The sequence below is a fragment of the Tursiops truncatus genome, chromosome 10, assembly GCF_011762595.2.
Source record: "Tursiops truncatus isolate mTurTru1 chromosome 10, mTurTru1.mat.Y, whole genome shotgun sequence".
NCBI lineage: Eukaryota > Metazoa > Chordata > Mammalia > Artiodactyla > Delphinidae > Tursiops > Tursiops truncatus.
This window is the reverse complement of record NC_047043.1, coordinates 36,510,064-36,526,039: the sequence shown is the minus strand read 5'-3', so window position 1 is coordinate 36,526,039 and position 15,976 is coordinate 36,510,064. Positions and strand designations below refer to the sequence as shown.

Genomic DNA, 15,976 nt, shown 5'->3' with positions numbered 1-15,976 from the left:
CCATTTATTTCATTATTAATAGAAGTTTTTCCTCTAGTAGTTTCTTCAGGAAGGAGTCAGGGAGACCATATTCCCTGAGTTCTTACATATTGAAACATGTTTTTCTGTCACCTTTGTACTTAACAGTTTGGATTGATAAACAATTATTTTCAGGTCACTCTTTTTTTCTTTTTTTTTTTAAAAACTGTGAACTACTACAGAAAAGTACATGAAACAATTGTTTGGTATAATACTGGATAAATAATCTCAAAGTGAACACCCCAGAATCCCCCTGTGTCTGTTGTCTCTCACACCTCCTTCCTTCCCCTCAGTGATAACCACGTCCTTTTATGTTAATCAGTCCTTGCTTTCTTTATAGTGTTACTACTATGGATGCATCCCTAAACAATAGAAATCATTTTTGTCAGTTTCTGAAGTGTATATATATATATAGAATTATATAGTATCTACTCTTTTATTCTTTGCTTTTTTGCTCAACATGACATTTGTAAGATCCATTCACATTACTTTCAGCCTTACTCCATTTATTTACGTTGCTGTAAAGTATTCTATTATGTGAACACATGACAGTTTATTTCTCTGTTGATAGACACTTGGGTTGTTTCTAGTTTGGGGCTAAAAGGATCCATAATGCTATGGACACTTTTATATGTATCTCTTGATACACATATCTATATATTTCTCTAAAGATATATATTTGGGAATGAAAATACTGGGTCTTAGGGTATGCATATTTTGTTCGTCCTAGATACAGCCAAACATTTTTGAAGTGGTCGTATCTCTTTATATCCGTACCAGCAGTGTGTGAGAGTCCCGTGGGTCACTCTACTCTTGATTTGTGGTGTTGCTTCACTGTCTTGTAGTCCAAGTGGTCCTTTGGGGTAGGTGATATTCCAATTTTATAGATGAGAAAGCATATTCAAAGTGGTCAGGTAATTTAATGCAAGTTTATAGAGGTAGTAGATGCCACAACTGGCATTTGAACTCTGTTCTCTCCAACTCTAAAGCCTTTCCATGCTGCCTTCTTTACAGATAGAACTTCCTGACAGTCAGTTACGTAGGGCACTGAAACCTCACCAGGGAAGATGAACATTTTTTTTTAAAGAGTAGGGTGCTATCCTTTGGCTTGGGTATAGTTGTTCTTGGAGGCAACCTGCTTCTCAAAGTCCCTTCCAATGTTGTGATTCAGGTGGTACTCACCCAACATATTTACTTTCCTGACAACTTGCTTCTTCCTTTTTTCCTTGCTTTTAGCATCCAGCCCGTGTATGGAGCACAGCACCCTCCTTTGGACCCCCGGCTCACCAAAAAGTAAGTCAAGATATTTTTCCTTTCATGCATGTACTTCTCCTAAAACCCTGAAACCCTCCCCTACTTTGTTGAAATGACAGTTTCCACTTGGACCTTTTCTAGTGTCTCCTCTGCTCTGTTTTGGATCAGAAGATGAGCAATCTTCTTACCTCTAAGCAGTCCATTACTAAGTGGAAAATTAACTTACATCAGAGATTTTTTTCTTATATTGGAAGGTGGTATATGTAGGGGTTTGGTGTTGGATTCTCTGTTCTGTGAGAAGGTCTTTATTGATTAAATATTGTCCTGAAATTGAATGATTGATGACCTTCTTCTGGTTTCTGGGGCCCATTGCTTCTGAATATATATATAGGTCTGCCCTCTTCCTTATTCTCTGAGAATTGAGGCAAATAGAACATAACTGTGGGACTGACAGTTTTCAGGTCCTCTTTCTCTTTGACACACTCAAGGAAACGCAGCCAGACAATGGAGATAAAAGCTCCCAGGAGACTATTTCTTTTTTTTCTTTTTTTTTTAATCCCGCCCCACCCCCTGTCCTGAAGGCTATTTCTTCTAGTAAAATTCTAGTAAATTATTTTCTAACACAGCAGAGACCCTAGTTAAATCCAAGATGTGTGGATGTGTATTTGTATCCCCAATTATCGCTTTATCACATCTTTCTCTCATAGGCCATCGTTCAGCCACAATAAATTTAAATGAGGAGGTGGGTCGTCTTCTCGCATGTTCTGAGAACTTTTGCCTCTATCTTTGAGCAGGCTTAATCTTAGAGACTTATTTCTAGGAAAGTTGTTGCTTGTAATGAAAGCTGAATGATTTGAGAGGTACAGGAGACCTAGGTTCTCATCCTTCAGGGGCCTGTGTGATAATATCTACCCTTTCTTTCTTCATAGTCAACAGGGAAGTAAAGATAATGTACATTAAAATATTTTGAATACCTAGAAAAATACCTTATCAAATATGCATCATCAATATTTTAATATTCTTTTAATAACTTAATGTGTGGTGAACTTTCTATAATTCTACAAACTCATTCTTTTTGCAGTTTGGCCAATGTGTAGAAGGTACAGTCTTCTGAATTACTATAGAGGCATGACTACTGTTCATTTCTGTAAAATGCACAATTTTTATATCAGGAACCGCTAGAGTGTAAGCTCTTTGTTCACCACTGTACCCTTAGCACCTAGACCAGCAGGTTGCACATGGTAGGCACTGAGTAAATATTTATGGAATGAAGGAATGAAGTCCCTGCATTTACTTAGACAATGGGTTTTTCTTTAACGTTTCTTAGTATGTACCTTGTATTAGATCTTCTTAAGGGGAAACATGTTTTCTGTGGTAGTTTTGTGATATTTTCATTAAGTATAATGAATTTTATTTCCTCGTTTTACCATCCGTGGACTCTCTGGTCTGTTGGCCAGTGTAACAGGCACTGTTAATTACCTTCCCAACAGTCTTCCCTGCACCTGCTTCTTCCTTGCTCAGGAACCACAGTTCTATTCAGTTCTTGAGCCGGTGACAGTGTACTTAGAGTAGGTATCTGGGTTAGTTTAAGCCTTTTATAATAATTCCTTGGTAATACCAGTGACTGGTCTATGATGGGCTCATCTCATTGGTTCTGGCCAATGAGATGTAAAAGAAAGTCTCCTGAAGGAGGGTTCTTGGAAGGATTTTCTTTTTTTGACCAGGGAGAGAACATTTTGTGAAGAAAGCTGCATTTTGCCTCCACTCACATTTCCTGCTTTTCAATGCGTTAGTGTGAAAATGAGTTGTGAAGGGCTTCCCTGGTGGCGCAGTGATTAAGAATCCGCCTGCCAATGCAGGGGACACAGGTTCGAGCCCTGGTCTGGGAAGATCCCACATGCCGCGGAGCAACTAAGCCCGTGCGCCACAACTACTGAGCCTGTGCTCTAGAGCCCACGAGTCACACTGCTGAGCCTGCATGCCACAACTACTGAAGCCCGTGCGCCTAGAGCCCGTGCTCCTCAACAAGAGAAGCCACCACAATGAGAAGCCCGCACACTGCAACGAAGAGTAGCCCTGCTTGCCACAACTAGAGAAAGCCCACGCACAGCAATGAAAACCAAACGCAGCCAAAAATAAATAAATTAATTTAAAAAAAAAAAAGAAAAGAAAATGAGATGTGAAGAACTGTAACAGTTAACTTGTACCCTGAGGGAAAGACAAGAGAATTGCAGAGACACCAGCTCAGTGCCCTGACATCGTGGTCTTTACAACTTAAGCATCATAGTTGAGTATTTTGTTCCTTGTAGCCAGTTCTGTTCGCAGCCAGGATTTGTTGATTGGTAATAGATCCATTACAGCATAATTTATAATGGCCTTTGATAAACACATGGCTAACGTAAAATCTGCCATCCACCTGTATATAAGGCAGTGGGATGTACTATCCTATTTTATGTTTGGGTCAGAGTCACCATACCTTCTCTGCATCTGTCATCAACTGAGTTTTCCCTGATTCTGTATTTAAGGCAGGTCTTGAGGAATATCACCATATCCCAGACTGCCAAGGCAAACTTTATATACTCTTGTTTTTCCCACCTATTTTTAATTTATTTTTATGTTCATTTTTTGGCTGCACCGCAGCATGCGGGATCTTAGTTCCCCGATCAGGGATCAAACCCGCGCCCCCTGCAGTGGAAGCGTGGAGTCTTAACCACTGGACCGCCAGGGAAGTCCCCTTTTCCCACCTATTAATGATATAAAACCATGAATGTTTCCACTGGTCATTCAGCAGAGTTACATTCATACTTTCAGTAGAAGTAGTTATTTAGCTCTGCAATTTGGGAGGAATATAATTGTCACTGAATAAATTGCATCCCTTTTTTGTGCATGTGGTGGTTTGGTATTACCACTCTACAATCTGGGACAACATCTAGGTCTGCACTGGACCATTTTACAATTCCAGATTGTTACAATAAAACATTTATTGCCCTTATTTGAGTACCTTTGTTGGGACATTTTTATTACTTTCTCTGCTACCTGATTACCGTTCCACTTCAAGCTACCATTAATTACTGTGTGGTTAATCCTCATTACAGTAGAAGCCTTTACATTGGGTCTTCAATCATCTAAACTGCACGAGCACAGCAAGTCATTACCTGTCTGTGTATTTTGACTTCCACTTGCCAAATTATTACCATTAGTGATAATATTGCCTGCAATAATTTTTATAGCTCAGATAAAACTAGTCTTACTGCAGAGCGGCCCCACTGGCCACTTGATGGTATGATAAACTTCTAAACTTATTGTTTTCTGAATTGATATCCTAGTTCTGAGTTATAAATCTAGTTCATGTGAAGCCACACTAGTCATTGATATGACTGGATTTAGCAAATTCCCCACTTGCTTCACACCCCTTTACCAGTGTCAAACGTTATTTTTCTAAATAAATTTGTGTTGTATTTCTATTAAGTGAACAGCCGTCTCAGTAAAACAACGTAGTATTCATCAAATCACAGAATGATTGATCTTTTGTTTCCTAACCCATATAACAGACAAACTATAATTTGGCATACAGATGTAAGGAGGTATGGTGAAGGTGTCTATGCGAGGCCAGGTTGGTTGTAACTTTGATATAGTTCTGTTTAAGTAATTTTGGTTAAACTTCAAGCCACACTGTGGCATTATTGTGCCTCAGGTTAGTTATAGATTAGTTGGGACCATGTTAAAATTAGGCAGCCTATAAGCCAAAGGCACCTCCAGCTAGAATTACCTGGATTAATATTTTACTGACACTCACCATGGCCCATCTCTTGGTGCGGTATTTTTTTGTTTGTTTGTTTTTAAAATTTATTTATTATTATTTTCGGCTGCATTGGGTCTTCGTTGCTGCGTGCAGACTTTCTCCAGTTGCAGCGAGGGGGGCTACTCTTCGTTGCGGTGCACGGGCTTCTCATTGCCGTGGCTTCTCTTGCTGCGGAGCACGGACTCTAGAGCGCAGGCTCAGTAGTTGTAGCTCGCGGGCTTAGTTGCTCCGCGGCATGTGGGATCTTCCCGGACCAGGGCTTGAACCCAGGTTCCCTGCACTGGCAGGCAGATCCTTAACCACTGTGCCACCAGGGAAGTCCCTGGTGCAGTGTTTTGATCCACTCCAGGGTGTGCATATGCTTCACCCAATGTTAGACTAATAGCATCTAGTCAATTCCTTGACCTGAGTTAAAATTCAGCTTCTTGATTCGTGGTTTATTTAAAGAATTCTTAAGACATCAAGAGGGTATTTAAGAAACATCAACCAAGGAAAAAAAAAATAACCTTGGCGTCCAAAGTACTCTTTATCACTCCATTGGAATCGTCCTGTGCAATCTTGAGGTACACGTGGTCTCTAAGGAGGAAAACAATAACAATAGCCGCATATTCCTATGCAGCATGTTTTTGATGGCAGATCTTTCTTACACATCCACCTATTTGTTCTTGACAGTGAACCCACTGAGGTGAGTACTGCAGGTTGTGGATCCTGGATCTCCTTTCACAGAGGAGAAGCATAGTGATGACTCCAGAACATACAGCCTCAAGAGGTCTGCAGAGAAGTAATTTGCCTCTGGCTCATGGATGATTTTTTTTTTTTTTTTTTTGGGTGCAGTACGCGGGCCTCTCACTGTTGTGGCCTCTCCCGTTGCGGAGCACAGGCTCCGGACGCACAGGCTCAGCAGCCATGGCTCAGGGGCCCAGTCACTCCGCGGCATGTGGCATCCTCCCAGACTGGGGCACGAACCCGTGTCCCCTGCATCGGCAGGCAGACTCTCAACCACTGCGCCACCAGGGAAGCCCGATTTTTTTTTTTTTAATATTTCCAGATGCTTTTTTTTAAAAAAGAATCTTTATTGGGGTATAATTGCTTTACTGGCTCATAGATTTTTGACGTGTAGATTTTTGCGTTGCATTGCCTCAGTTTTGTTTTCTTTGATTTGGGCTCTTGTTTTTTTTGTTTGTTTGTTTTGCGGTACGCGGGCCTCTCACTGTTGTGGTCTCTCCTGTGGCGGAGCACAGGCTCCGGACGCGCAGGCTCAGCGGCCATGGCTCACAGGCCTAGCCGCTCCGCGGCATGTGGGGTCTTCCCGGACCGGGGCACGAACCCGTGTCCCCTGCATCGGCAGACGGACTCTCAACCACTGCGCCACCAGGGAAGCCCTCTTGTTCATTTTTGATTGTTCATTCAGTACTTTTACTTTGGGGATTGACAAAAGCCAACAAAACAACCTTTTCCAGTGATTAATAAAAATAATATGCTCATTGTAGAAAACATGAATAATTCAGAGAATTATAAAAATTAAATTTATCACCTATAATTCCATAGCCCAGAGATAAGCAATGTTAACATTTTGATGCATTTTATTCCTGGTCTTTTCTGTGCATATACTTTCTAAGAAATATAGAGATCATAAAAAATATATAATTTTGGTTCAATTTTCACTTTATTGAGATCATTTTCTAGTGTTATTAAATAGCCTTCAAGATGTGATTTTCGTTAAGCAGTATAGCATTCCATCCGGTGGCTGAAACATAATATATCTCATCATTTGCGATTTCTAGATGTTTATATTGTTTGTAGTTTTTTTTTTTTTTTTTTGCGGTACGTGGGCCCCTCACTGTCGTGGCCTCTACCGCTGCGGAGCACAGGCTCTGGACACGCAAGCTTCACGGCCATGTCTCACAGGCCCAGCTGCTCCGCGGCATGTGGGATCCTCCCACACCGGGGCACGAACCCACGTCCCCTGCATCAGCAGGCGGACTCTCAACCACTGCGCCACCAGGGAAGCCCTTGTTTGTAGTTTTTAACCAAAATAAATAATACTATTATAAACTGTTTTAGGTCACCTTTGTTTGATTCCATGATTATTTTCTTATGGTCAGAAATTATGAATCATTTTCAGGCTCATGGTGTGTATGTTGCCAGATTGTTTTCCAGAAGGTGGTACAACATACACCCCCACCTGCAGTATTAGAGAGCTGGTCTCACTACACCTTAGTTAGCACCAAAGAGGATGCATCTTTAAATCTTTACTGATTTAGTGGGTGGAGAATGGTATCTTGTTTCCTTCATGTTTTTCTTTTTTTTGCGGTACGTGGGCCTCTCACTGTTGTGGCCTCTCCTGTTGCGGAGCACAGGCTCCGGACGCGCAGGCTCAGTGGCCATGGCTCATGGGCCTAGCCGCTCCACGGCATGTGGGATCTTCCCGGACCGGGGCACGAACCCGTGTCCCCTGCATCGGCAGGCGGACTCTCAACCACTGCGCCACCAGGGAAGCCCTCCTTTACGTTTGAACTGTTACTTCTTGTAATCTTATGTTATCTCCTGCATCCTCAGTGATAGTGTGATATATTTTCCTTTCCTTTGTGTGAGACTAGTGTTTGAAAATATGCCTCAGTGATACCTGTTTTGGTGTTAATAATAGGGACTTTCCGATGAGCTGTATGAGTTACGAGTCTGTATTTATCAATGTTAGGAACAATTATCTTTCAGAATAACTATTGGACATATCTAGGGAGATGGGATGGGTATTAGACCACCCACCTCTACCCAAAGGGAAGAAACATCTCTCGGAAATGGGGGAACTTCAGCTCTTCCAGCAGAGCCTTGTTTTTAGTCTAGAGTTGCCCTGCCTTGCTGAGGGAAACAGGCATTTTAATGATGTTTTTATGCCTCGCATTCCAGTCCTCAGGGATGCTAATTAAGACTGAATTAGAAATGTCCCAACTACCTAGTCCCCTGGAACCAGAATAAGGGCCCCCAGCCCTTAAGGAGTTCACAGAGAGGAAAAGTTCAGGGGGATTTCCCTGGCGGTACAGTGGTTAAGACTCCACACTTCCACTGCAGGGGGCACCGGCTCGATCCCTGGTCAGGGAACTAAGATCCCGCAATCCACATGGTGCAGCCAAAAAAAAAAAAAGAAGAGGAAAAGTGCAGGAAAGTAGGAAAGGTCTACATCAGTGGTCCCCAGCCTTTTTGGCACCAGGGACTGGTTTCATGGAAGACAGTTTTTCCATTGACTGGGGGGCGGCGTGGGGAGATGGTTTCGGGATGATTCAAGCGCATTACATTTATTGTGCACTTTATTTCTATTATTCAGTCACGTACTGTCTCCACGATTTTTTTGCTGTATTCTATGCTATTATTTATTAAATACATTTGAAAAAATAAACTTGTATATACTCAGTTAATTTATTTTTAAAATAAACCTTATTAGTTCCCTAAGTGGAAAACCAGTATCATTTGCCAAAAATAGAAAGTAACCTTAAAAATAAATACAGTGAAACACAAAACAATCTTATTAATTAAATTCTAAGCCAGATTCTGTTCTTACAAAATGTTGATCCTGAGACTGCCCTCACTTTGTTAAAAAATAGTTGTAAAGACAGAGTGGCAGCGAACTCAGATCTCTCCTCAATGGCAGCAGGACTTCAACAGAATAAAAAGGGAACAACTTGTTCATTTTGGAACTCAGTGTTCGTAATACATGTGGGCTACCTAAAATTGTCTCTTGTTCTACCAGTAGCTGATGTCCTGCTTTAAAAAATAGTTTAGGTCATGTTGTCATAACAGATTAACTGTGAAATCTCAGTGGATTGACACAACAAAGGCTTATTTCTCACTCACACCACCTATCCAGAGTAGAGTCAGGTGCGTGTGGTGGGCAGGCTCTGCTCCACGTGGTCACTCTGTTATCCAGGCTGAGGGAGGCGCCACCATCTGGAGTTGTCATGATGGAAGAAAGCTTACAGAGAACTCACACCTGTTCTTTTATACTTTGGCTCCGAAGGGACTGCCTCACTTCTCTCCTTAGCCCATTGGCCAGAACTAGTGTCACCTAAGTGCAGGGGGGCTGGAAAGTATGGAGGAGCACATGGAATATTTGGAGAGTGTTGCTGTCCTTGTTTTGTCTGGCTCTGCAGAATAGAGGTGGTCTGGATGCATCAGATGAGGAATGGAAATGGATATTTTTTGTTTGAAGAAGGTAATGATTGTGCGTGAGATAGTTTATAATACTGTTAATATTAAGCAAGTGAAGATGGTCAGATGTTTCAGACCATTCCTTCGTAACGGTGTCTCCTTTCTTAAAGCTTCATTAAAGAGCGGTCAAAAGTCAGCACGGTTCCTCTGAAGAATAAGAAGGCCTCCAGTTTTCATGAGTTTGCCCGGAACACCAGTGATGCTTGGGACATTGGCGATGACGAGGAAGAGGACTTTTCCTCCCCTTCTTTCCAAACTCTGAACTCAAAAGTTGCTTTGGCAACTGCTGCCCAAGTGCTAGAAAACCACAGCAAGCTGAGAGTGAGACCAGAACGGTCCCAGTCCACGACATCCGAAGTTCCTGCCAGCCACAAGGTTATAAAGTCCAGCAGTGACGCCCAGCTGTCCAGAAATTCCAGTAAGTCTGTCCAGCTCCTCTCCTTAGGCTCAGCCTCTTCAGCAGAGTGCATTTTAAATAAAAACAGGTTTTTTTAGGGCCTCCCTCAGATCTTCCACTGGGTGATAAATAGGCGAGCTCAAGCCTGAGGGACATCAGTGAGCCTAACTGGTCCTGAGCTGTACTTACTCCTCCCACCTGGATGGCTGCCTGGCCCTGGGACCCGGGGTTTCACTTCCTGACACCTGAGTGTTGCCTGCCATTCTCTTCTTCCTTTACCTGTGGTGGGGTCCAAAACTTCTGTGGTTTGGTTGCTTCACATTGCTTTAGGCCTGCTCAGGTTGAAGACTATTGACTATATGTAGTTACAGTTGTTAGTGGCCGAATTTCACAAATGTTTGGCACTGTTGGTTGACTTCCTCAGCTGTGGGGAACAGCACTAGCATAGGTTGTCTTTTTCCTGTTCCTGAGGGACGGAGTCCCTGTGTCACGGCTCCCTGCCCACCAGGTTGGGTGGGGCGGGAGGAGATACCCTTTCTTTTCAGGAAACTGGCAGCAGTAACTGGTTGAGATGATGGTGACTTTATCAGATGTTTGGGGATGCCCGGTGTACTCTTTTAAATATCCATTGCTGTATTTAATGTTGCCCTGAAGGGTTTTATGGAAGCCAGTTATTCTGAGCTGGAGGGGGAAGTACCCTCAAGCTAGTGAAAGTTAAAACAGCTGACTGGTAAAGGATGAAAAGAAAGTAGAATGCCAGAGCCCTGGCGCGTGTCCTGGCTCATGTTCTAAGAGAACTTCTTTTACAGGTTCAGACTAAGGTTGTGGTCAGGAAATTAGGCTGAAAGGCCTTTAAAATCATTCCATAGTCACTTTCCGTGGCTGATTCGGGCCCCAGCTTGAACCTTCAATGACGTGCCCAGGACAGGCATTCAGTGTCCACTGACCGGGTGGCCACAGCTACAGGCTGTGGCAGTGTCTTCACACATGATTGAGGGTCTCCACAGGGTCCCAGTGTGAGGGAAGGCCCCACCACCATCCCTAATGAGCTGCCCTTGTGCAGCCAGGACTGCCCAGACCATTCCTGTTACGAGGTTCCCTCCTGGGAGCATCTGTCTGTCAGTCACTGATTCCGAAAGTGCGCGCTGGTCTGAGCTCTGCAGCGTGTGGTCTGCGTTTCCTAGGCCCCGCGTTACACTAGGCATCCAAGCCAAGTACTCCGTGGCACTTGTTTCTGTAAACCTTCTTGTCATGCCGGTTGATGAGTATTTACTGTTTTATTCTTGTTGTGACTACTACTTTTTAAGGCCCTAATATGTAAAGAATATGAAACAGTCATGAAAGGACAGTCAGAACTTAAAACTGAGTTTCATTTGGGGTAGTAAAATAAATAAGGGTTTTGGAGTCAGGCAGACCTAAGGTGGTATCTCAGCTCTCTCTTGCAAATTACTTCACCTCTCTGAGCTACAGTTTCCTAATCTCTAAAATAGCGATAAATTCCTACCATATGTTGTAAGCATCAAATGAGAGGTCATATGTAACTGTGACGAGCATAATGCCTTAATAAGCATTCAATAAATATTAGTCCTATACTGCTCATTTCTCCTACCTACCATCTAGTTTAGAAGTGTCTAGAACTGGACACAGAGTTCAGCTTGAGTCTGTGTTCCTGTTATTTCAATTAGAGAAATGTGATTGGCTGGTGAGAAATATGCGAGCACAGAGGAACCTGCCTTAGGCCAGAGCCTCTCACCTGTGTGCAGAGCACAACTAGTGGGCCAAGAACAGGTGAGAGTTGTGCCAGAGGTATTGACCCTCTCAGCCCTTGGGGCAGCTGGCTAGGGCTGGGGCTTCGGGAGAGCAGCCACCTCCTTTCATTGCGGTGTGCTTTACAGTGTCATTTTCTCTGTGCTCTGTGACGTGGAGAAGGAAGGCAAGCACTGCCTTTGACTGCGTTGCCCCAAAACTTGCTGTTAGGCGCCAAGAAAAGTTCCAGGTTGGGGTACAAAGAAAACAATTGATTTTCCTCTGAAGTCACAAAAAAATGTTGTCAAATTTGCTACCGCAGCTGGAGTCTCTGTTTGCACATAAGGTGCCTTGGTATGTATGATAAAAACGCAGCCCTTCCTCTGGGCGGATGAATGGAGCACAGCTGGGTTTCCATCCCCTGGCCGCTCCACACCGAGCACCTTCAGGCAGCGCACAAACCATGAAGCCGCAGCTCTGGTGGAGGAGACCAGTGCTCAACAGTCAGGTTTAAGGTTTCTCAGAATCTGTGCTCTTCACACAGCTTGTTCTCTTTCTCTTTCAAATTATCTCAGGTGATACATGCCTGAGGAACCCACTCCACAAACAGCAGTCACTCCCTCTCCGACCCATCATCCCCCTTGTTGCCCGGATCTCGGACCAGAACGCTTCTGGGGCACCCCCGATGACTGTCCGGGAGAAAACCCGCCTAGAAAAATTCCGTCAGCTTCTCTCCAGCCACAACACCGACTTAGGTGAGTCCCCGTGAGCCCTGGGCCAAAGCTAGGACCTCTTGGTGACTGGAATTCTCAGAGACCTGGAAGCTATTGCTCTTTATTCTTCCTTCTTTTACTTTTCCAGCATCTCCTGATCTGGTGCCCATTGAAGTGACATGCAGGTATTAAGTCAGAAATATGTTACTAGGAATTAGGGACCAAATTAGGTGGGACTGGATTCTGTGGCCTGTAGCTATTCTGGCTTTGGTCTCCCCTACCTCCAGGTGATTCTTACTGAAATCCACACCTACTGGCCTTTCTCTTCCCCTCTAACTCTAATCTCTGAGCTGACTGGATCACTGCTGCAGAGCACTTTGCTGCTCAGGGCTGTGTTTTGGGCTTTTTCCCTGTGCTTGTCGGTAGCTGGTGGCGGTGGTGGCAGCGGCAGTGGTGGCGGTGGCGATGGCAATCGTCCTACTGGAACGGTGGGAGGCACCAGGCAGCGCTGGCCGAGGCTTGTCTTAGGGCATCTGTGGGAAGGGCTAAACCCAACAAAGCCTTTATCTATTTGCAGATGAACTGAGGAAGTGTAGCTGGCCAGGGGTTCCCAGGGAGGTTCGGCCTGTAACCTGGAGACTCCTGTCGGTGAGTTCTACCCACTGTGTAGAGAAGCGTGAGCCTCACACAGCCCTTCTTACCTGCTGAGGTTAGTCTGGTCACATAAGTCTTGCACCGTAGACTTCTCTAGTCCTACCGGATGTGACAGACCTGTGGGACCGTAGTCCTATTGCTTTGCATAAAGAAACACATTCTTGAGAGTTTATTCCCACACATGTAGAAGAGCACACGTTTGTGCCTATAGTCCTGATCTCGCCTTCTCAGCACCAAGGAGGAAGAATACAGTGAGGCTGGGTGAGCCAGTACTTGTTTGAACAGGCTCCCACATTCCCTGGGCTTCCCTCCTTTTTCAGTAGGAATAACCAAGGTGGTTAAACCCACTTTGCAACTGTGAAGAGTTGATAAACGGGCCTCCCTCAGAAGCCTGCCCTAGTCCCACTTTCACTAAGTAACGGAGCACTGTGCCTATCACTGTGATACGAACACTTTGACTTCCTGAGCCTGTAAAATTCATTCATTCGTTCAATAAATCCTATAAGGATTTATTGAGGGCCTGCTGTTCGCCAGGCATGGTGCCAGGTGCTGTGAGGATATAGGGAAGTGAAGACGGCACAGCCCCTGCTCTCCAGGCGCTTGCTCGCTCGCTCGCTATGGAATGTATCCCTTAGCTGCCTGCAAGAGGATGGCTCTCTCCTGACTGCCCCCACCCCCAGTCTTGCAGCCGTGTAATCATTGCCCCAGCTTCTTCTAAGTTTGAATGCTATCAGAAGTAGATGTGGTGAGAATGGAAGGGGAACAGGAGATGTAAGAATTGAGAGTGGGATCTAGACCAGGGATAAGAATGTAAGTTGGCCTGGAGCTGGGGCCAGGAGGGGGGCTGCTGCCAGCAGTTCTGTGTCTGGACGTTGCAGCTGCTGTGTTGCAGATTCCATTCAGGTTCCTAAGCTGGTAATTCTGAATGTTACCGTAGAAAAGAATGTGTAACCGGCACCGACTCACGTGGCACACCACTGAGATATGCCACAGAGGTGGCCACCTCCCCGTGACCCTGGGAAGGTTTGCCTCGTGCACACGCAGCCCCAGGAGGTCCTGACTCAGGTCCAGTTCCCTCCTACTGACCTACATTCGCTTCTCTCCTGTGCCAGCTCCGGAGCTCCGCAGTGCTCCAGTAGTACCTGCTCCTAGCGCAGTGCAGGGGGTGCAGGGGTAAATAACCCTGGCTGGCCGTGCTTCATCTGCCCACATGTGCATCTCATTGAATGAGGAGAGGGCAAACACTGGGTGGCCAGAACCAAGATGGGATTTACGCTTGTGTCTTGGCAGCTTTCTTTTGGTTCCTTTGATAGTTTCCAAGCCACTGCTCAGGCTATAATAAAAAGTAAGGATTCATCCAACCAGTGCCTGTCCCCATCTGACTAGCAGTCCTCTCTACAGGGCTATCTCCCAGCAAACACCGAGAGGAGGAAGTTGACCTTGCAGCGGAAGCGGGAGGAGTATTTTGGCTTCATTGAACAGTATTATGACTCTCGAAATGAGGAACATCACCAGGATACCTACAGACAGGTACAGTCATTGCCTGCTGCCCTTTTGCTCACTAGTCATAATCTTAAGGTGTGGCTCCTGGAAGTGCTCTTGGGGTGCGAGTTTTCCAAGTCTTCAGGCTACAGTGTGCTGGTTAGGAATTAAATTTATTCCCAGAACTACTTCCCCCCTTTCTAATTCAGTAGCTCTTATCTTAGCCATTTAAATAGATAGATTCTGGGGGGTTCTGGTCAGTGGCAGTGCTTCTCTGACTTTAATGTGCGTACACATCATCTAGGATTATGATAAAATCCCAACTAGGGATTATGGTAAAATGCAGATTCTAATTCAGGAGGCCTGGGGTGAGACCTTCACTTCTAATGAGCTCCCAGGTGATGCCACCTGCTGCTGGTCCACAGACCACACAGAGAGTAGTAAGGGTTATGGGACACAAGCTGAAAGATGAGTTCACTCTGTGGTCCATCCCTCTGGACTGTGACATCAGTGTGTCCTTCTGGCAGCTGCAGTGCCTCTTTAGCAACCATGTTTGTCTGTCTGCAGGAGCCATAGCCCTCAGCAGCCTTAGCAGGGGGTGTTCTATCGTTGCGCATAGTGGTCCCCACAGCCTGCAGAAAGGTGGAGGGTGTGAAGGGGAGTCTCGTGGTTGCAGAGGGGAAAATACTGGGGGAGGCAACTGTCTACAACAAGCTCCAAGAATTGAAGTAGCCTCTGCGGCTATTGACACAGTCCTTAGGATTGTTAGACATTTGGGAAATCCCGAAGCCAAAACCAATCATCATGACTTCTTTGGTAACAGAAGTCAGAACTTTCAGTGCCAGTTATTAAAGGCCAGCTCCGTCTAGTTCTCTATCCTGGCATGTTTTTGCAGCTTTCAGAGCTCTTTTACTTCTTGGGAACTGTTGAGTAAGAATCTGAAAGAGCCATACACATTTTGATCATACCTGTTAAATAAGTACCAGCCCAGAGTAAAACAGATTCCAGACAATAGGAAAAAAGCGGGTGATTCTCTTAAGTTGTGAAGCCTATTGCTGTTTGGTGTAAGTGGTTTATTTGGGAAGGTTTCCTCACTGTTCAAAAAGCTATTGCTGTCATGGGAATGTATTCCAGATGCACAGGTAGGTAGGTTTAACTAGACTATTTTTGTATGTCAGTCAATTCTTTCTAAAGGTAAATTGTGCTCTTACTCTTACTCCCTTGATTTCCGGTTCCTAAGAAAATAACTTCTCAAAAGAACAAACTGGCATTTGTGTTTTTGGATACGGCTTCTCTTTTTCAGATTCACATCGACATTCCAAGGACGAATCCTCTCATTCCATTGTTCCAGCAACCACTTGTACAGGAGGTGAGGGAAGTGCTCAACATTCTCAGTCCTCCTCCCCCCATCCTTCTGTGGCACCGTCTGTGTGGATGTGTGCCTAGCCCTCCCTCTAGGCTTGGGCAGGTTTAAGGCTAATCGTGATCGTACCTTGTGTTCCCAAAGGAGCTTTGGTCCTTTCAGAGCACTTTCTTATGCATTCTCATTCAAACCTCATAACAAACCTGTGGGCTGAGTAGCACTTTGAGAGGCTAAGGGACTTGCCTAGCATCTTGAGTCTACCTGGTGACAGAATGAAGACAGAAACTACACCCTAGAATTCCTTGTCCTGTGTTTGCTCTGCTTTACCTAGCTGGTAGTGGTGT

The 15,976-nt window shown here is 44.7% G+C and overlaps 1 protein-coding gene across 1 annotated transcript in view; it reads left to right on the top strand.

Moving 5' to 3' along the window:
• The window catches only part of TBC1D22B (TBC1 domain family member 22B), a 65,497-nt gene that overhangs the window by 11,503 nt on the left and 38,018 nt on the right, over nucleotides 1–15,976 (top strand). Inside the window, exons 2-7 of the mRNA XM_019949929.3 lie at nucleotides 1,255–1,311; nucleotides 9,388–9,695; nucleotides 11,996–12,175; nucleotides 12,711–12,781; nucleotides 14,189–14,317; nucleotides 15,573–15,638. Of these exons, the coding sequence (XP_019805488.1) occupies nucleotides 1,255–1,311; nucleotides 9,388–9,695; nucleotides 11,996–12,175; nucleotides 12,711–12,781; nucleotides 14,189–14,317; nucleotides 15,573–15,638 (811 nt within the window). The remainder of the gene's footprint in view (nucleotides 1–1,254; nucleotides 1,312–9,387; nucleotides 9,696–11,995; nucleotides 12,176–12,710; nucleotides 12,782–14,188; nucleotides 14,318–15,572; nucleotides 15,639–15,976) is intronic.